Here is a 21,673-nt window from a genome sequence, read left to right on the forward strand (position 1 = left end):
TCATCAGGTTGCCTGGCAACTATTGCATATTTACTATGTAACATAGTGATTAAATGTAGTTATCATTCATTGCTGTTCAAAGCTAAAAGTTTGTGTCAGGGAAATTTTCAGACTTGTAATGTTATGGTAACGGGCTGTGATGGTATAAATTTTGTCTTACTGCCGTGTAAAGGCAGCGTATCATAGCAGTTTAGAAGTTACCCGCCAATGCTCTAAGCAACCCCACCCAGGCATGGGTGTGGTACGATAGCCTTCATTGTTGATAGGCCATTTCTCATGATGTGTAACCAGTCAGAAAGCGTAGTGGGTGGGACATTGAGTGAGGCTACAGATACAATGATAACATTGTAGCTTTGTGAGATATAGGCTACGCCAACTAGTTGACAGCATTGGTAATAATATATTCCATTTTTGTCCACTTGGAGCAGTTTACTGGCCACAGTTTGTGCTCATCCTACACAGACATTTAAAAGCAGAGCATAACTTTGTTCTGACAAACAAGTTCTCAGAGTTCATTTTTTCACATATGGACTTCAATGCAGACTCGTTACTCAAAGTTTAGTGGTTGAAGAAAGTTTAATGATCTGATGCAGCTACAAGGCCTTTGCTGTTTATGTTTTGTGTCTGTCAACTAGCATTTACTTTCTTCTTGCCCCATCACGATTTCTAATTTCTAATACTGCCTGTAGATGGCTGACTTTTCTTCCTACACATTGTTGGTTGCAGGAACCATGCCGAGAAATGCACGTATCCATGTGTGAACATGAACATACACGCTCCAGTATCAGCATACAGACACACATTGATAGAGACTCGTGAGCTATTTGTAGACGGTGTGTCAGTCTGAGTGACGCTTGTGAAGACGTTGACTTGAGGATGTTTTTATCCTCTCTTCTCTAAGAGAAGCAGCTGCTTGGCGTGTTGATTTACTGGACAGGGTACAGTGTTGAAGCCATGTCTTTTATTCCTGTATTATAGAGGATGAAAAAATTCATTTGAATTTTTAAATTATCTCAGTTAAGAGAGATGAGGCAGCATAATATTATATGCTTAATTTGCAAAGACATTTCTCTGTCATGACTCCGTGATTATTTTTTTAATTTATTATTTATCCTTTATCTACAAAGACATGTGTCTTTGATTTGATTATTACATGAGGAGAGATGCAGATGAGCATGACCATAACCCTGAGTTTCTCTTGTCACAGCTTGGAAGAGAAAGGCACAGCTGCCTCATACTTTGTTCCTCATTTACAAAGGCATTTGCCTGTCATATTAACACACCACATAGTCATGCAAAAGTAACACAGACAAATCAGAAAAACATCAAAGAGCATCGGCGTCCTCAGTGTATTCACTCTGCACACCAACATATCTGCACAGAATTTGCTAATGTCATGACTTTCCTCTGTCTTGGCGTCATGGAAATTTGTTAAGTGTTCAGCAGGATTTCCATTTTGTAGTGTTATGTTAATGTGTGTGTGTGTGTGTGTGTTTTTTTTACAGGAGCGTGATGGAATGCGTGCCATACTGGAGTCCTATGACAGCGAGCTGGCACCTACTGAGTACTCTCCCCAACTCAGCAAACGGCTCAGGGAGGCAGAGGACGTGCTGCAGAAGACACAGAACCACAATGCAGAGATGGAGGTGGGTGTGCAGGCTTGTGCACGCGCATAACCAAATGCAACACTTCCATTTATAGCATCCTGCTTAAGCTTCCATATAGCCAAGTTTATTGTTTTTGAAACAAATTTGAATATAAAGCTCTGATTTATTCTCCTCTAAGCTGCCGGCCAATTCAGCATGCATGTCATTGAGTGACACTTTGCTCATAGCTAAAAGGCACTGTAAATGTGTGATGCTAAGCTGCTCCTTGTCTACACACTCAGTACTCTTGCTTAGTGGACAAATTGACAGATATCTGTACTGAAAACTGATAAAGCTGCACTTGTGGTACACAGGGGCATTGTGAGCAACACTGGAACGAATTGCAGAAGGCTAGAGTGTCACTGTTTCAAAACCGAATGAAATGCACACTTTGGATAATATATGGTCTCCCGGACTCAACTCTGCTCTGCTCACATCCTCCGTTTCTGTCTATGCTGTATATCAGTAGGAGGACAGGAAGCCATATATCACTTTATGTATTTTGAGTATGTTTACCTCTTTGTTCTGTCCTTCGATTCAGGGCCAGCTGACCAAAGCACAGGAAGAGACGGGGAGTCTCAAACTGCAGCTGCAAACAGTAAGTATACATGTGTGCGCAAACACTCTCGCACACACGCACACACTCACAAATGTTATTGGAAGTGATTGATTCTGTCACATACAGATAAAACTCATAGTTTTCCTACATTAATTAACATATCTGACCTTTTAATTAACTTCAATACCTAAAAACAAAGAGAAAAGAAACAAGGATACAAAAGGTTTAAATATAAAACACTTATTACAGCTGAAATCTCAATTAGTACTTCATGATTAGACACTGTAACCTCAGCCATCAGCACTCAAGCTGTCTCAGGTACCTTTTTAGTCACAACTGCAATCCTGGCAGGTGTACTTGGCCTTTCTCTGAGTCAAAGATGCTCTAATGCCTCTGTGACTAACATGCTGACTAACATCTTTTTTTTCCAGTGTTCCGAACAATGAAGTTAATCCTGCAGACCTTTTCAAAGGGGCAGTCTTATCTAGCAGCTGCCTTTGTATTTCTGGTTACAGTAGCTTTCTTTTGTTGACTACTGTTTCCCTTCTCTCACATCCCGGCTTAAGTGACAGTAATTGACGGTTGACAAGAAGCATACTACTAATATTGGAACGTCTATTTAAAATTGTTACTTGAAGTGAGAAGCTGCCAAATTGCTCTGAATAAAATAAGAATAAACAGTATTGAATAAACAGACTGCTGGAAAAGTGGTCTCTCTGAAAATTAGGCTGTCTATGCAGTAGAAAGATGCAAGTACTTTTGAAATTGGTGCTACATGACTAGAGGAAAACAGCTGTGGCAGTTGGCTTTATCTCTAGAGGTAGATACCTACAACTGCTAGAATGCACTGTGCCGAACTGGACCAGTAATCGCTTCCGCTGTTGGGTGATGTAATGCAAGCTTGTCCATTTTAACACAGAAAACAATATGGTGGCCCGCTGGTAACAGACAATCTCGAATTGCAGTTTAACTGTAAGCTACAATATGTTTTTGAAAACATTTGGGGTTAGTAATTGGCAGTCTTGAATCTTGGTTTATGTTTTATCAGCACTGCTAAGTACACTGTGTGATATCAGTTTTTTCAGCCTTCGTCTTTACAGTATAGGAAACATTATGGCACCCAATTCTCAAATTAAAGCAAGGTGGTGCCCTTAAATATGTCTTTGAATACACTTTAGGCTAAAAAACAGGCAATACAGTGACAGAAGGGAGGGGGCTTTGCTGTACCATAAGTATAAATTAACCATTTCTTGGGTGATCTGTGTCTACACAGTGACAGATTAATGAAAAATTAAGGTAGAATGAATGTTAAATTTTAAATTAACTTACTTCCAGGATTGCATCTAAGGAATTTAGTACTGCTATCAGTAGATTAATGGTTAAATCATCACATTTAAACTGGTTGAATTATAGAAAATATGAGTGACATTTTACAACCACCACTACTGAAGAGGGAAGACACTATCTTAGTTGGTTTTGCTTTTCATGTGCTTATTGTTAGAACATAATTACAATTTTTTGATGGCCCCCAAACATTTTGAAAATGCCCCCATTTTTTAGACCGTGGGGGTCTAAAAAAAAAAAAATTGCCCCCAGAATATTTTGTTAATTTCATACCCTGGATAGGAGTTTGGTCTACATTTGAGTGAGGCTGGGGGGCGGGTCTGTCTCTGGATCTGCTTCTTTTCCGTGTCTTTGGTATCAGACAAACAAAAATGGTGAATTACACTCTGGAACAAAACTTTCCATCAGGCCTATACTGACCTGGAAGATAAGCAGGGAGATCCATGCTGGTAATATGGAGGAAGTTTACCAGAGTTCATTTACACATACTACCCACATGTAATGATACAAAGCTGGTTGAAAATCAGCAAAGTATCAATTACCCTCACACTGAGGGTTGTGGATATTACAGAAAAGTTCCAAAAAAGTTGACAGCTTTAAAATATGGTATTAAAGCAGAATAAAGCAGAGTTGGCAGGTGTGACCTAAACTCTCTTACACACTCTGTGACTCTGTCTTTGTGTCTTCACTTGTTCTATGATCTCCTTTCTTTTCATGCTCCTTGTTGCCGAGGAGACATCAACATGGCCATGGCAATGAGTATTGACGCGTGAAATCCACCTGTCTGGTATAGCAGTAATTACTTATCCGTCTTGGGAAGACTGAGAGTGAGGATGAGCTGAGAGACGGACAGATGCTCTTAGAAAAAAAAAAGAGTAAAATGGGTGTGCAAATGGAAATGAGGGATAATTGCAGAGACGAGAGCGAGATTGGAGAGAAACTAAGGCACAGTCGGTCTAAAAACAAGTACTGGGGTGGGGGGGGTGGGACATTGTGAAGTGGAGAATGAATCAGTGGACTAATGGTGTATAAAGGATATATCTGTTTGGATGTCTGTCTCGAAAAGATTGCAGCACATTGGGATAGAGTCCTTAGTCTGTAGCTGAAAGGTTTCTGCCAGGTGCACAGCCAAAGGTGGTGTGATGTTAGTGCACCAGGCTCATTTTCCTCTCCGTCTGTCCCAGGTGGAGCTGGAGCTGGAGTCTTTAAAGAAGCAGCAGGCATCTGCTGCTGACAGCAACTCTTCAGTGACCAAAGAAGAGGTCAGCATACTCAGGTAGTTAACACACACACACAACCTGTTGAAAAGACAACCAATTCAAAACCTGACACATGAAAGATTAATGCATATACAAGGGGTGGATTAACTTGTCTGTGAGCAGCTATACCACTAGGATTAACCTATTGAGTCAACAATGTGCATAGTCATATAAATAAACAACTCAGTGAGTGTGTGTGCTGCATTTTTCAGACAGAAAATTGAAGATTTAGAGGCAGAACGGCAGCGTTTGGAGGAGCAGAACAACATTCTGGAGATGAGACTGGAGAGACACAACCTACAGGTAGGCACCAAGACTCCCTGCGACAGTTTTCTGTGATGGATTTACCCGTCTGGCACAAAGGAACCAATTTAATAACCCCAAGGGCAGCAGACTAGCCCATATGACATTGCAGATTGATTCACACAAATGCTTCCCGTATCTGACAGTTTTTCAAGTACAATTGGACCCAGGTGTGATTCCAGCGGCGTCCAGTGGCCAAGTTGTAGGACCTGTGGCTGATTTAAGTCCTCCTTTATTGGTTGAAGGGATTAGAATGGACAGGGTGGCAGAAGGGTGGGGGTGTGTTGGGGGGTATCGTCAAAATAAATGTAGACCTTCCCCAGTGTCAGCTGGAAATGAAACTGGCTGAAATGAAATGAATCCTGGTTGGAAGCCTCCTTATCACTCACACACACACAAACACACACTTGCATGACTGTGTGCATCTAATCCAGCTACTTTCATCTTGCAAAGTTACTTAACTAACTCCCTCAGTTATACGCGATCCCTTCTCCGTTTTAAATTGGCTGTGTGTGTGTTTCATCTCAGTCAGGTCGTCTAACTCCCCTGACTCATACTGTGCCAAACTAAGCCTACCAGGGCACTTTAATGAAACGTGTGTGGGCAAGCGTGTTGGTTCCATTTAGCCGAGGGGTGAATGAAATCCATGTGTTCTCAAGCATGACCACCACTTTTAAAGCAATTGACAACTGAGTGTGCGTATAGGAGTGAGTGTATGTGCACACAGGTTTCAAGGTTGCACGGTCAATGGATCAGGTCAGTTCTTAGGAGTTAATTTTTATGACTCCACCATGGTCTAATGCACACAAAGAGACCTCTACATCAGACCGAGTGGAGAGATGAGGGACTGAATGGAGAAGCATTTGAAAGGAGAAATGAATGGCTGAATGAATAGGCATGAAAGACGTACAGAATTGAAAGCTTGAATAAATGGACAATGGGATTTTTCATTATATCAACTTGCACTTCAGAGTCTTGTAGCCTAACCCATCATTTCCGCCCTGTCTTATTGAGATCACAGTGACTTGTGTGACTGTCAACCACTCGTATTACAGTGTAATGAGACTGCTTTTCATGGATTCGTGCTCAATCATTCCCACCAGTAATCTGTCAGGAGGTACACTGAGACACGCTGACTTTCTTACATCTGTATTTTAAGTACGTATACATTGTACAGTGGACATTTTTAAAGAGCTATACGTCTTTTAATATGTAAATTCAACACATGCAACTTTTTCAATTTGCATCATGCAATTAAGAAGTACTCATTAAGGATGAGATGGTATAAAACCTTGATGCTACAGTAATCGGGGGTGGGGCAAAATATCACTGTAAATGGTACTATCACAATATTGCATCAAACTTTCCTGGAATAGAATGACTACTACTTTACTTTATTAAACTTTACAAACACTAATCAGCGAACTAGTATCTTGCGTCTCTTTGCTTGTCGGGTAGTGTGAGCCGTGTGTTACAAAGCTGAAATTAAACCCTCATCACAGGCAGAGCTGATTTGATTTGCGCAGTCTTTTGGGAGCAAGTTTTCCCTTTGCCAGCTACATTAAATGCATGCTCTCTCTCTTGGTTATCAGCACCAAAAAACACTTCAGTGACTTGACGAGCTAATGTTAGCATTGTCACGGTAGCTAAAGCCAGACATGAGTTTGGGGCCAAATTTGCAACATGCAAGCTGTGACTTGCAACATGAGATAATTTGCTCTTCTGCTTATTTTGACATGTTTGAAATAATCACAACAAACACCAGAAGGGATCAGTGTACTGGTTAGGGAGGCCCTTGTTTTTATGGAAGCTTAAAATGTAGATTTGCAATTAAAGACTGGACTCTGTCCTCAACAGGCCTCCATGCTGGGCGTAACTGCCATCTCTAATAGAATTACAGATAAGAAATCAAAGTTGATGAATAGATGTGAAATTTGAATGTGTTTTGCAAACTTAATTTCAGCCAGTAATCAGTGGCATAGGTGTATTTTTAGGGTACATCTTTTCTGCGTTTTCCTTTCCAGTTCAATTCATGATCAAAGTTGAGACATTTGTGAATTTGCTTTTGTTTTGATGTTTGGTTTTTTTTCAGTTTACATTTCTTTTAGCCGCTGTGTTCTTTGTCTTCTAATGTTTGGTTGCTGCTGTTGGTCGTGCCAACTAATGAGTTTTCTCCTTTGGAAGGGAGGGAAATGCCAGCTTTAAGATTACAGTATGTATGGGAAGGAGCAGCAGAACCGCAAAGCTTTCATCTTTTTATTTTCAGAACTACTGGATTCTCTATTTATTCCAAACATTCATTATTGATGATGACAGAAACGTAAACACATTATGTCCTGTGCACCAGATTTTTTTTCCCCCACCACCTACTCGGTTGTTCAGAATAGTAAATGCAGAGGCTTTATGAATTGGTTATAGATGCTACCAGCTATCATTTGGCGACAGAGAGGAGCAAAATATAAACTTGACAGATTATTGCTTTGTAGGCTAAGACAGTGATTCGAACAGAGTGTACTGGATGATTGTTGAATTGAGTTTTTAAGGGTGGTTTTAAGGATATTTGGTCCAAATTTGTCCTCCAAAGAACCCGCAGTATTCAGTTCAGTCATATTATGAAGAACGATAATGTTATTTGCGGCCATTTTTTCAGAACCTGTCCAAGTCTGTTCTGCTCCCCTTCATGTGTTCTATCTAATCCTCCATAGCCTCTCTGTGGTTTGGACCTTGTTTTCTTCCTGGTGAGACAGTCATGTTCATTAGCACACGGAGGTGAATTACATAATCATCATGGCTTCAGCAAGTACAGCAGAATTACTATTTAGCTATTTTGAATTTATTCATAACAACAACAGAAGATTGTCTAATTTAAATGTACTCCTTACAATTTATTTTTATTTGTTATTGTCCCCTGATATTTTTTTCTTGCACTGTAGACCGTGACTGTGGCAGCAATAATGGAAGACTTAACAGTGCTTTACTTTGTCTTTTTGCTCTTGCTGTCATGCCAGTGTCTAGACAGAGATAATTGTTGGCGTTGCAAGAGGTTGCATCAACGTAGTGTCTCTGTTGTACATGTGCTTACATGGGCATGCCGAATTGTATAATACTGGGCCACAGCAACGTTATGTTTAGACATTATTTTCAGATTGAAAGAGACATAGTACGAGGTGAAAAAGCTGTTCATATTTTGTCTCGACTGTGGCCTGCTAGTAGCCTGGGAAAGGTCTTGTCCAGTCTTAAACCGTGCCTCTGCTGAGCAATAAATATATTTAAAAATGTGACTAAATGTTTAAGACCTACAAGCAATCCCTTAAGGCTGCAATGTTGGCTTTTTTGCTTTTGCCTCTCCAGTAGTGGGGCAACAACTTCATCCTCTACGCCGTCACTCCACCAGCAAACCCCCCGGCTACCAGGTCATCCACTTGTGGCAGCACATCAGCTGCATTATGGAGGTTCGACCATTTATTCAAAAACATATATCCCAAACTGTTACTCCTACTCCAACTCCTATCTCCCATCACTGCAGGCTCACTGTAACCATCACCTGCACACATGCTGTTTTGCTCTTGCCCTTACACTGTTTGTCTTGCACTCTCACTTGTGCTCACTCTCGCTACTCACTCAATCTGGCACCAAAATGAGGCCCTGAAATCTGCGTTATGATTCAGTCTGGTTGGAACTGGTCGTACAGGATCGGCACCAGGTTACAGTACCCAAACCTAGTCTCAAAATGACAATAATCATGTTTATTGCAATTGTTTCTGGCACACTATATTGTCCAACAAATGTAGTTACGGTGACAGGCCTAGGCAGATGGACAGACCAAGTAAATGCCAGCACATGACACACCTGCTAGCAGGGGAAATGAAATCAGGGCCTTCTCAAACAGTAAGCTGTTGTGACATTAACACTTACCACTTTCATAATCATTTTCCTTTGGGCAACCTTGTCTCCACAATATTTCACTGAGACAATTCAATACAATAGTGCTCAAGACACATATTTTTAATGACAATGTCAAAGACAGTTCTGTTTACTTGTGTCCTCTGACCGCCAGATTTTTTAAGTAATGAGGCTGTTGCATAGGGTGACAGTTAAGCTCAGATTGATGATGATATCGGTGTCTGAAGGACGGCAGCCACAGCTGACGCCAGGAAGGAGCTGTCTTTTCAGTGATGTTTGGTGTAAGTGTCCCATGTGGCCTTCCACATTCCAGCCTTATTTTGAATTTGTCTAAAAGTATTTGAACCTACCCTTTTGAAGCTTGTGTTCCAGTGTCGTATCTGTATGCCGCTGACTGAGCTTCATTCCCACCAGACAGTGTGTCTTCCCATCACCCATCACAGGTCTGGCATGTAGGGGGTTGTGTGCACTGGGAGGGAGAAAATATCATGACGTTTCTGTATAAAACAGATAACAACTTTCTGACTTTTGAGCCAAAGAGATGATGGCAGCGCAGCTCCGTACTTATCCAGTAAATCAGTGAAGTGATTTGAGACGTCAGAAAAGAGAACCTCATCCCCCTTCAACCTGCTCAGTGTAAGATGCAATTTAAGAGAGAAATGTCAGTAATGACAGTTATGGTGAAATGAATTTGATGAAACATGCAACTCTTTTTTCACTTCTATTTCAAGACTTCTAAAGGGGGAGAAATAGGAAAGGTTTCTAAATACTGAAAGAAAATGTTCCTTATACAACCTTTTAAAGCCATAATCAGTGATTTCTTGACCATATGGATTATAGCTCCAGTATATCTTGTTCTATAGATAAGTATTTCAGTGATAAAACAGAGAAACCTATCTGTCCAGTGGCTGGCACAGCAACTGGGAGTCCAATTACCAGCCGAAAGACACAATTAAGGTCACTCTTGGTTCATACAGGTGAGATGGTTCAACGTGACCAACTTCTGATGAGGAAGAGGTTGACATATTGCGCATTCCAGTTGGTCCTGAGGGAATCTTCGGCGCTGTACTTGTCTCCATGTTGAAAAGGTGCTGAACTAGGAAGGAAGAGGGGAGACCTTGCAGCTCAGTCTTCCATGGAAGATTCTGCTACTCTGCAGACCTTTGCCTTCATGCTTGCTAGCCACAAAGTCAACCTACCCTTGCGTATCCATAAACTCCCAAAGCCTCAGGTCCCTGTGGCAGAGCCTACCAGAGATTCTGATGCTAATGCTCAAAAAAGCTGTTTAACTTCACCTTTACTGAGGCCTTTCAGATGGTCCAGTACCCCAAGGCCTCCAAGGAGGAGTAAGTTGTCTATGCAGTCCACCTAAATTAGTACTTGGCTGCTCTTTCTTCTTCTTGTCTGTCATTTTTAGGGACATGGTCGTAAAAATTCTGTTATAATCTATTATTACTGGTATGTGAGATCAAAGACAAGACTAGACAATAGGTAATTAATATGCTAAAGCCACCAACTGGACAGGGGTGTAAATCACTAAAGGTTACCATAGTTTGCCCCCAATGTTCTAATCTGTCAAAATGATGGACGACTTTCAGGTTATATATCATTGTTGCAAAAAAAAAAAAAGAACCAGTCGTTGACAGAAACTATTTCGTTAGTGCGACCCCTGGTCCAGCATCCACTTGTCTGCTCTTTCATAAAAGGCACAGAGGCTATGACTTGTCCCAAGACCCTTTTCTATTTTGTATACCTCCTTGTTTTCTGTGTATCCACTAAGAAAGCTCTAGGATTCCCATATACCCACTTAAAAAGCACAAGAGTATGTACCAACATAGTTTTGTGACAGAACTTCAACTTCAGTAATTTGCTTTTGTAAATACAGAGTTGAAAGATATGACAGGAAACTGTACAGGGCTGCAGAACATGCAGAATGACTCTTGTCATCTTTCCTTGCATTTATCCCAAAGGAGACAACTCATGCTGACCTGTGGATCTTGGAGCCCTTCATCTGCAGTCCTACTGCTCTTTAGAGCAACATGTTCTGTTACCAGTGTGTACTTTTCATGTGTATCTGAGCTTAAAGAATCTCTATGAAGATTTTTGCCTAGTGACATTATGGAGTTGTTTTCGAATGAGTGGGGCTCCGTTTTGTTTATCTCTTGCTCGAGCTCGCATTGGTGATGGTGTCACACTAATCCACTGATCAACTTGTGGCAATAACACACCAAGAGATGCAGCAATATGCAAACAATGAAGAAGAAGTCTTCAAGCTAGTAGACATGGAGGGAAGCAAAAAAAACCCCAAACATTAAGAAGTAAGCAAATGTACTCGACACTTTGTTAGATCTCAAGATTACACACATTGCTTTTTGCTGAATAACACTGAATGTAAATATAACTTTTGTTTGTGTACAAGAAAACTCCACAGCTCTTCTTTACTTAAGGATTTTTTTATCAGAGGATATCAGATACTTGTGCCCTGGATAGAGCCTTACAGAGAGAACCCATAATTATCTGAAGTCATCTAAAGGTCATCTAAAGGTGTGGCTCAAAGCTAACCAGTTTTGTGACTATGCTTAACTGTACTGTTAGAATAGGGTTATGTGCAACAGGGTTGGTGCAGTATAATAGGGCTATGTGCAATATAATGAAATGTGCAATACAATGAAATTTCAATTTTCATCCTCTTTTCAGTTTCTATGGTCACTCCTGATCTAGTTCCTCAGTCACTCCTGACATATTCAAATGTTTTCTACTGTTTACTTTTTACTATGTGTATATTTGTACTGTTTCTCCATGTTTCTAGTGTATCTCGTGTGCTATTTATGCATTTTGTTTTTATGTTACTAATGTAACAACAACCTGCCTAGGGACGACAGATGGAAATTAGCCGTGGGCTATACGTTAATTGTAAATTGTAAATTATCAAACAAATCTTTCTCAGTGCACAGTGGACGCTGTTGCACATCTACCATTACTCCTAACTCCATCTTGAGCTTTTAGGCTCTAGTTTAAGAGAATCTCCATCAAGAAATTAATGCTGCAGGTAGCCAGTTATCTTCAAATTTTACCCATGCAGGAAAAGTCATTGAAGTGTAACCTGTACTTAGATTTATCCATGGTTTCTCTCATTACCTTATGGACAGAGGTACAATACCTGCTAAGCTCTGCATTTATCATGGCCAGTCCACATCACAAAAAGCTGCAGTGGGGATTTGCTTGTTGTGATAGTTTTCTAATTGACATCACACTGTTAAGTAGCAGTTATCATCAGTCTACTCTTCGAGGTGCATGCTGCTTGATGCACTTTTGCCATAAGCAAGCCCACAGATGATATAGACAAAATATGAGGACTAGAGCCGAGGCAATTCACTGTCATTGTCAACAACACGAAGGCAGAGTGGAGCAAGGTGCTCTTGGTCAAAGTATGGATTCCTCCTGAGAACAAGCTGCAGCTAAAGAATCTTGCCAGCAAATTGGAAATGACTTCTCATAGCAGTACAACTGCTATACACAGACACTTGAAGTGAAAGCATCCCGGAGCGCTTTGTTAAAACAGCAGCAGACAGCACCGTCCTGTTTACTTCAAAGGATGGGTTTACATGTGTCTAAGATTTCTGTCACTACCTCAGTGCAGTCAATGTATGCTATAACGTGAAATGTTTTTGCATTTATGTTATGAGTTACCCAAAGACAGCCATACATTGCATCTAGGTTTAATAACAGAAGTGGCAGTAATGGGAAGCAGCCCGTATCGCTGTAGAGTTTTGGCAACAGAACTGGCATGAAATAAGGGGAAAGGGGAAAACCTTCCCCAGAAATTGGGGGAAATGGATCACATTCACTGCAAACAACAAGGGACATAACTGGATCCAGGTATAACTAAGGTACCAGACTCAGAATTATGTCAGTCGAACCAGATTTGGCTGTACAATATGAATATTTGCTGATTCAGGGTTTTTTTTCTATATAAAGTTTTAAAGTTTGAACGGGCTCAGTGGGACATTGAGTGTGACAGCAGCATTCACGTAATATAGCAAACAAGCTAACAGTGGGTTAGAAATGTATACCAACATTTTTTGTCAACACAAGATATCAAACAAAAGCCAGGGATTGTGTGATACTAAGTATCTGTGAGCAGTAAGTTCAACATTTCTCAGCAGAAGAGAGAGGATAATGTGTTCTCAGAGCCTTACAGTGCAGAGTCTCTCTTCCTTTGTGCTGATGCATCTTGTCTTTTGCTCCCTTTATCAAAGAGTATCATGAAAGTCAAGAGCACTCTCTCTGCAGCAAAATATGGAGACCAAACGGCTCTAGAAGTACACCACACAGCACACTGGCTAGAAAAAAAAACAAAACAACTGCTTGACTTGAAGCTATCTCAGTCAACTGTGGGGTCTCCAAATGACCATTTGAACTCCGCACTTTCAAAGGGCAGCCCTACTGAGAACAAGTTGAACATTATGACAGTTGAGTAAGAAATGTACACACTCTCTTGAGGATGTTTTGTCTTTTGTAACACATCTTCAGACTATTGTACATGGAAATCAGCAAAAATTTACAAAATAACCCAACAACTACATTTCCTTCAGAAAGTGTCCCGCATACTGGACGTTTACTTTGAATACTCCACAGACCTTGCTACCAAAAGTTTTTGTTCAACAGTTTTTAAATAAGAGGAAGAAGAAAGTTGTTTTGGGTTAAAATAAATGTTTCTTACGTAACATCACATCAAGGCAACATGACTTTTGGTTTCGCACAGGACATGAACTGCATTCTCTTGGATGAAAGTCCAGTTTTGTTTGACCCATCCAACTCCCCACTCCCATTCTACTTGGACTTTCTTGCTATTTTTCCTCATTGTATTGGGGTAGCACCATAAATTTTGAGGTTACCATTTAAATCTGTATGGTCAGTACCAGTAGGTAAGTTGTGTTTTCTTTTTGGTAATTTAGATGAACCGATCCTTTTAAAAGCACTTGTGTGTTCCTTGTTACAGGTATGGCTCATTTGTAAGGGAGAGTCGTTAAAAAGCCAATAGAGCTCCAATGTGTTTTCAGTGATGTGACTCAGTGGAAGAGGTTTGCCTCTCCAGTGTGTCCTGTGTCTCCCCGTTCTCACTCCATCAGTTCATGGGGGTTAAGGGTGTGTGTATGTGCTTGTTTTTCCTCGTTATTTTTTGATGGTACCCCTCCGCTCTCACACTCCTGCACACTCACTCAGCATCAGTGTGTCACCTGTTCCATCAGTGACTCATGTGTCCCCTGTGGTTGGTACTGTATTTAGTATATAAGTGGATGTTTGAGAGCGATTTGTTCAGCTGTGTTAAAAACAGACATTGTTCCCTGGACTTCTTACTCCCTCTCTGCCCCGTCTCTCTCTCTTTCTCATGCTCTTGATCGACTGCTCTTTTGCTCTCTCTCCCTGCCTCTTGCTCTTGTTTATAACAGACCCTGCTCTCTGGTATTAGATGTGTTGTTATTGTTGTTCTATGAATAAGAGATATGTAGCCTCGAGCACTTAGAATGGCTCTCCACCTTGCTGCACTGTAAATACGGTGTTGAAGAGTAGGCTGTATATATGCATGTTAACACATTGGCACACACAAACTAGGCCATCTGTAATTTTAAGCAGTTTGCAGACATCCAATATGAAACTCAGGCAATTTGTCGTTTTTCTGATATTGCAGCAGTGAACTTGATTATAATTTATAAAGAACACAGTGCACCTCTTTCCCCTTTTTCTGTCAAATGCAGACTTGCATGTGCTGTGAAATGTATCCACCTGGCTAGCTAGTCGCTTGCTTTGCACTGCCCTTAATACTGCAGTTACAGCTGATATCAGAGCGGCAGCATTATGGAAGCATAGCACCCACCCTTTCTGATCTCTCCTGGTTAGCACTGTTAGCTCTGTCAGTACTGTCGCCACTGTTCAGTGGTGGTTATGGTGGCAACACCATTAGCTGCTGGCTGCCATCTCCATGTTTAGAGCCATATCTAGATAAATCATATGCTCTGAGCCCCTTTAATAATACCTTTCTCCATTTGAAAAATGATTATCCCTGTTGGAATTTTTAAAGTTCATGTTTCCCTTTGTCAATGGATCATATTTATGTGCTTGATTGCATTTTTGTCCACCACACCCTGTTTTTCTGCACAGACGGTAAAATGGATGAAGACAAGAGGATGGCCTTTTTCCATTTTCTCACTTTATTTTTATATATGAGGAGAGTTCAACCAATTAAAAAAAGATTTTGTATTTCTTGGCTCACTCGAAAAGCGATGTGCAGTAATGCCAAGGAGAAATACATTTCCTTTGTTTTTTGCTGTTGAGCAGTCAATTAAAACTTTGCCCCACGGCTCAGTCCAGGCATCCAAAAAGTAAACTATGAATTCCACGGCCAAATCATTCTAATTTTCTTTAGCTTGACCTAATTTTAAGGCAGTACGTTTAAAAGAGTTTTCGCTTTTTGACAGCACATAGCTGTTGGCTGCGTTTTGAGGACTTTACTCCTCTTTTTGTGCTGGGTTTACAGCTCTAATCTACATATCTGTCTCACACTATCTGGCTCTCCCTTCCATTTTCTCTCGGTGTTTATCACAACACACATCCAGAGCCATCCTTGAATAAACCCTCCATTTACAGATGTACAACTTCAAAAGATTTCCGCAGGAAGAAAGTAAGCCTTGACTTTATGTGGCTGTGACGTGTGTGCAGTCCAGTTGAAAATCTTTTGATATAAATACACACATTCTCTGTTCCTCATTTTGGAAAGCTCAATCCTTCTGTTCCTTTTAAATTATACAAAGCGTTATTTATAAGCGTGCAAGTCATTTTTCCCTTCATCCGTGCTGCTTTTTCCTTATGCTGTAGGCAATGATACCCCAGCCCTCTTTGTTTTCATCGTGTTCTTTTCTATGTCCTTCACCATTTCCCATCTTCATATCCCTTTTCTCCTTGTCTGCCTCTTGCTCTCCCACACGCCTGTAGTTTATTTGGCAACCGTCGCTTGGGGGCATATGGAATCTAATTTAGCCAGTAATCAAGAGCTCAGATTGGTGTGTGTGCATGTTGTGTGTGTTTCTGTTTGTGTGTGTCTCCTTATATTGGCATTAAGCTAAGATAGACTCTTCTCATTTACCCAGACCTTATAGAGTCAGAGGAAAAACAAAGTAAGAAAAAGAGGAAATCATGTTTTCAGGAAACAACATTCCCATTTTTGCCTTAGCTCCCAATGCTGTGTTTTCTCTTGTCACTAACATCTGTCTGTATTTAGCAATCATCGTGTATTATGTAATTTTGTGTTAGTCAGTTTGATAGATAGAGCTCTACTCTGAAATCTTGTGTAGTAAAATCTAATACTGGCAAAAAGATTAAATGAAATGTTTATGAAAACCTCTGTTGCCAGTGTTCAGTTTCAGATACGTGTTTATTAAAATTCAGTAAAACTATTTTAATTGCCTTCATATTTACTGTGGCAGTATATGTGGGATTTTATTGAATATCACATTATGTGTTTCTGAGGTTAAAACACAACATTACACAACAGAACATTAATAAATACTTACATTCGCTGTGAATCAGTGCAGGGTATTTCTGCTGCTGTGGTCCACACTGCTCTGTGCTGGGGGCAAAGAGTAGCATACTGGGAAATAAAGCAGGTAGGCAGTCTGATGCTCATAACTTCACTGTATGCTCCTGTAGCCTCTGTAGAGGAGATTTTGGCAGGCTAGGTAAAGCAGAGCAGTCATAGGTTACACAGAAAATAAATATCTTAAGATACAGGAAGCTGAAAATAAAGCTACTTGTTTGAATTCCAAATGCCGTCTCCCACACAAGTAGACCTGCTTCATCCATGTAGTATTACCATTACCTTTTATTGCACCAAATAAATGTGATCGTAAGCTTCAAAGCGACTCATCAAATTGCTGATATATCCTGTGAGAGTCTAGATGTTTTTGTACATATATCCCATCACCTCTTTATGCATGTTTTTAATTTGTGCATGAAAGTGGTGATGCTGGAAATTTGAAAAAAGGCAAAACATTGCACTAAGTTTTTATGCTTTGCTGAGGTGGAAAAGTTAGTGTATCGATTAAAAGCTAGTGATGCACCCATCCAGCTTTTTCAGTTTCGATACTGATCCCGATGCTTTGGCTTTGAGTATCAGCCGATACCCGATACTGATCCGATACCATGGTTGACCTAAAAAGCTATATACCCTAAAAAACTACAGGCATCAGGCATTGATGACCGCACAGTTCTTTCCTAAGATAAAATGAAATGCACCCACACAGCAGATTCTCTCCTTCGCTCCATGGCGTATGGCGTAGCTTGTGTCGCAATAGATTTAAAGGGAAAGGATCGCCTCAGGTATAGGTTGTATTTTCTGATACCCGATCCATCTATTTTGATGATATCGGGGCCGATATTCAATCCAGATATCGGATCGGTGCATCCCTATTAAAAGCAAAGGCTGCATTTCAAATTGCATAGTTTTTTGTCTTACTTTTAGGAGTTACTGCAGCTGCCCTTACAAAGTATGAACTATTGCATGCAGTATATACACAATCAGGACACACTACTTTGACATAACTTGGGCCCTGATCTTTGACCCTCTTGTTCATTCAGTTATCTTGAAGATAAAACAAAATGACGTTTGCTGAGTTCATTAGAGATGGAGATCAACCCAGAGAGCTCTGCTGTTGCTGCTTTACAGTTCATGTAGTTTTAACTTTTAAGAAATAACTTCATACATTGTGGATTCTAAGATATTATATTCACGACAGTAAGATTACATTGGCTATGCACTACTGTGTTACTGTTATTATATATTCATGTCCTTTTTTGTCTGTAATCTTTGTGATTATTTTGTTCACTGAAACAGTCAATATTCCTGTAATTACTAATCGACTAGTCAACAGTCACTTTTAATGTGCTGTCATCTGTCATTGCGGCCTCTGACAGCTGTCAACAAGCTGTCAAGCTGTCGACTGTTTGCGGCTCAGTCGATGTGACGTATCTTTCGCTGCAAAGAGGATTGTTTGTCAAAATAGCAAAGAATAGCATGCTGGCTTGCATACCACAAAATCTGACGGGATGCAGTAGGACATCCTGGTTTTTTGTGGCATACTGCATTTGACATACTATATATTGGGACCTACTAAATCCTTTTCTGGCATACTAAATAGTATGGTAGTATGGCTACTGGAACACACTAGAAACAGACTTGGGAATTACTTATGATGTACATTAAGCATGTGACTTGTTGTCACTTCCACTTTGCTAAAGAGATGAAAAATAGTGGCAGACGAAAACATCAGATATGTGTGGAACAATGAGGAGACCATAACCTTCATGGAATTAATACATAAAACAATCATAAATGCAATATTTCCATCATATTTTGCCTGTGGTTTTCCACTATTGAATGTTTGACTCGCGTTCTATTACTCGCCTCATCGCCCTCCTCTGTGGTGGTTAAATGGAACCCAGCCTGAGAATTAGTCCCACCAGCTGTTACTCTCGATGTGCTTGACTCCTAATATTCACATAACAGTCTTTGATTGGAAATTTGCATTTTCTATTGCTGATTTTCTGAACATATGTTAAAAAGTTGCACTACATTTGGAAAGAAACTGAACTTACACAATGCATCAGTGCCTTTTTCTGAAAAATGAATGGGCCTAAATGCTGTAAAGTTGAATTCTAATTCACTGTGAGTAATAGCTGGACCGCTGTTATGTGTTGCTGATTTCCTGGACATTTGGTTAAAATTTCCACTACACTTGGATGGAAACCTGACTTATGCCATGCATCTACTTTCCAGAAAATGTTTGCTTGTATGAATGGATATTTCTGAAAAATCAGTGTGCCAAAAGGCTGTAAAGTTGCATTCCAATTCAGTATGACTAATAGATGGACTGCTATTTCCCTGCGTTCCCTGCGTTTCCCTATAAAATGAATAAGAATTACTTTGTGTACTGTGCAGGATTTATATATTTGTGTACATTGACTTTTTAGGTGCTGTTTTGTCACATAACCATGTACAGTCAGACTTTTTCAGCTGCCTTTTTCAGCCAACTATTGCAACACAGTTGTTGTCACAAGGTAACCTGACGTACAACATACAGTTACTAAAAATATGCTTTAAGACTTGCATCACAAAAGCAGCCTGTTTGTGTTTTATCAGATCTAACAGTGGTACAAAGAGAACAGAGACAGGGCCATATCTTACATCCAAAATCTTTTCAGCAGAACTAGAGTAGGCAAAGTGGAAAAAGAAATATAAGATTAAATGACACTTGGCAACAGAGTGTGTAATATTTAAAATGTATAAGTGGGGTTTTTTTTTTTTAATCATTGTGACTGAAAGCATGGATTGATTTCTTGTAAAGCACTTTTGTGCACACACTTCACCTCTCATCTCCTCTCCATTTATTCCTCTGAATCAGTCAGCACACACTCTCTGATGCTTTCCATAAAACTCTTCCTGGCTTTTTGATTCTGAAAGTCTGTTCAGGCTTTTCTGCCAATGTCCGTGCTTTTACCACACTTCACAGAAATGCGTAAGTACAATGAATGATTTCAGTTCTTGTACGGCCGTATCTGGTGTTTCATGTTCTGTAGCCTTGTGCAGCACTCATATTCTAAAGGCCTGTGAGTTATTATGTGTGAGAACTTCAAATGCTGTTTACTTGATCAATACAAAAAAAGTCCATTGGGGAGGACAAGGGGAGACTCTGTCTTAGATACAAACACTCTTCAGCCCAGTGTTCTTTTTCATCCAAACCAAGACCTGATGGACCTGAATTGACTACCAGTGAATGAATTTGATCTAAAGACTACTTTTCAAAGTTGATGTGACAGAAGATGCAGCTCAACAAAGAATGACCTTGTGCAGTCATTTACAGCTGATACAGTCCATTAATTGATGTGCTTATCAACAGAGTACACAGAATACAAACGTATCCGCAACTGCTTTAATAATCAGTTACTTGCTGAATTATTTGTAACGTCTCTTTGCACACAAGTGAGAATTGTCACATTGGTTATTATAGATCCAACTGGGTGCTGTGATTAGCTAGTACAAGTCATATTAAAGGGCCAGTGTGTAATATTTGGCATGGTTTATTGTCAATCTGAATCCGAATCTGAATATTCTGCCCATTAATATGTTTATACAAGTGTATGATCGCTATAAAATAAAATTCGTTTGGTTTTCATGGCCTTATAATTATGCTTTTATTGATATATATATATATATATATATATATATATATATATATATATATAGCAAGGGCCTTGCTTTAGAGAGATGGCCATCTTGCGCCGCCATGTATGTACGGCAGACCGAGTGGACAATCCAGCCAGCCAGAGAACGTGTTTCGCGTGTATAAATGAACCAAGGAAGACAGCGGAAGGAAGGAAGAAGAGGAAGAAACAGCAGAGTGTTAGTAGTTCGTCGATAGAGAGTAGTGAAAAGTTTTTTTAGTTATAAAGTTTGCGAATGGACCACACTTACCACGCAACAGGAGAGAATGAACCCGAACCGTCATCTGTGAGGAAAAGAAGACGTAACTTCACTCCTTGTGATGCACTCTCTGCTGCGCTTTTCCTCCTGATGATATATCTCCCCAACGATGGTAGCAGTAGCACCGAATCCCATTCTGTGCATTCAGCCTCTCTCTTCCCGCTCAGCATCAAACACATGGAGTTCCTCATCTGTATGCTCCGGCTCAAACAGGTATGGCTCAGGGTCTGTGTCCGCTACAAGAAACTCTTCAAAATCGCGTTCAAAGTCGTCCATTGCAGCTACTATAGTCCGGAGATATTGCTAGGCTAAATAAACAGCTGAGCACTGTTTACAGGCTACGTTGTCAGTGTGCGGGCTGGAGATTGAGCAGAGAGGGGAGGGGGGTCCCCAATTGTTATGGTGAACGAGTATGTGTGCATGGAGTGTTTCTGTTACACTAGAAGAGTCAGAGTTTGGGACGGAGTGGTGTGTTACTGGAGTTTCTGGAGTGCTCAAATAAACTGGCCTTTTTCCCGAACGCTCCTCTGGTCTCCTGCTCATGAGAGATTCATTGCAATATCGTAAGATGGTTTAGATTTCTAAATAAACATACACCTCGTCGCTAGATAGACCTACTCCTGAAAAACTCCTGCGCAAGGCTTTTTGTCCCTACGAGGCCACCGTCATTTACCCGACGGGAGGGGTGAGTGAGTGAGCCCTGCAATCTAGAATGTGACCACTGATGTCATTGTTTTCAACCCATTTTACACACTGGCCCTTTAAAGCATCGGGGTTGGAGGCAATTAGGTTTAGGGCAAAGAGGTCATGGTTGGGGCTAGTACTAGTCTATTTCACTTCACTTTACTTTAATAATTGTCCCTTAAAGGGCGATTTGGTTTGCAGCAGACGATGACATAATCACACAAGTCACATTAAAAAAGGTCATAAAACATAAAACGCACAGGCATGAGCAACAAAATACAACAGGTAAGCCAAGTGTACGTTGTTCAACACATGACAGGTAACTAATCCAGATAATAAATAAATAAATAAATAAATAAATAAGTAAATAGGTTGAACAAGCACAGATACATATACATAAACATATAGCAGCAACTACCTCCTTCTCTCCGTGGCATTT

General features: G+C 40.3%; 1 protein-coding gene across 3 annotated transcripts in view; it reads left to right on the forward strand.

The window, feature by feature from the left end:
- The window catches only part of mad1l1 (mitotic arrest deficient 1 like 1), an 80,812-nt gene that overhangs the window by 15,103 nt on the left and 44,036 nt on the right, over window positions 1-21,673 (forward strand). For all 3 annotated transcript variants that reach the window (XM_049571371.1, XM_049571373.1, XM_049571372.1), the window contains exons 12-15: window positions 1,506-1,646; window positions 2,188-2,244; window positions 4,734-4,825; window positions 5,021-5,111. In XM_049571371.1, the coding sequence (XP_049427328.1) occupies window positions 1,506-1,646; window positions 2,188-2,244; window positions 4,734-4,825; window positions 5,021-5,111 (381 nt within the window). The remainder of the gene's footprint in view (window positions 1-1,505; window positions 1,647-2,187; window positions 2,245-4,733; window positions 4,826-5,020; window positions 5,112-21,673) is intronic.

The sequence above is a fragment of the Epinephelus fuscoguttatus genome, linkage group LG3, assembly GCF_011397635.1.
Source record: "Epinephelus fuscoguttatus linkage group LG3, E.fuscoguttatus.final_Chr_v1".
Classification (NCBI taxonomy): Eukaryota; Metazoa; Chordata; class Actinopteri; order Perciformes; family Serranidae; genus Epinephelus; species Epinephelus fuscoguttatus.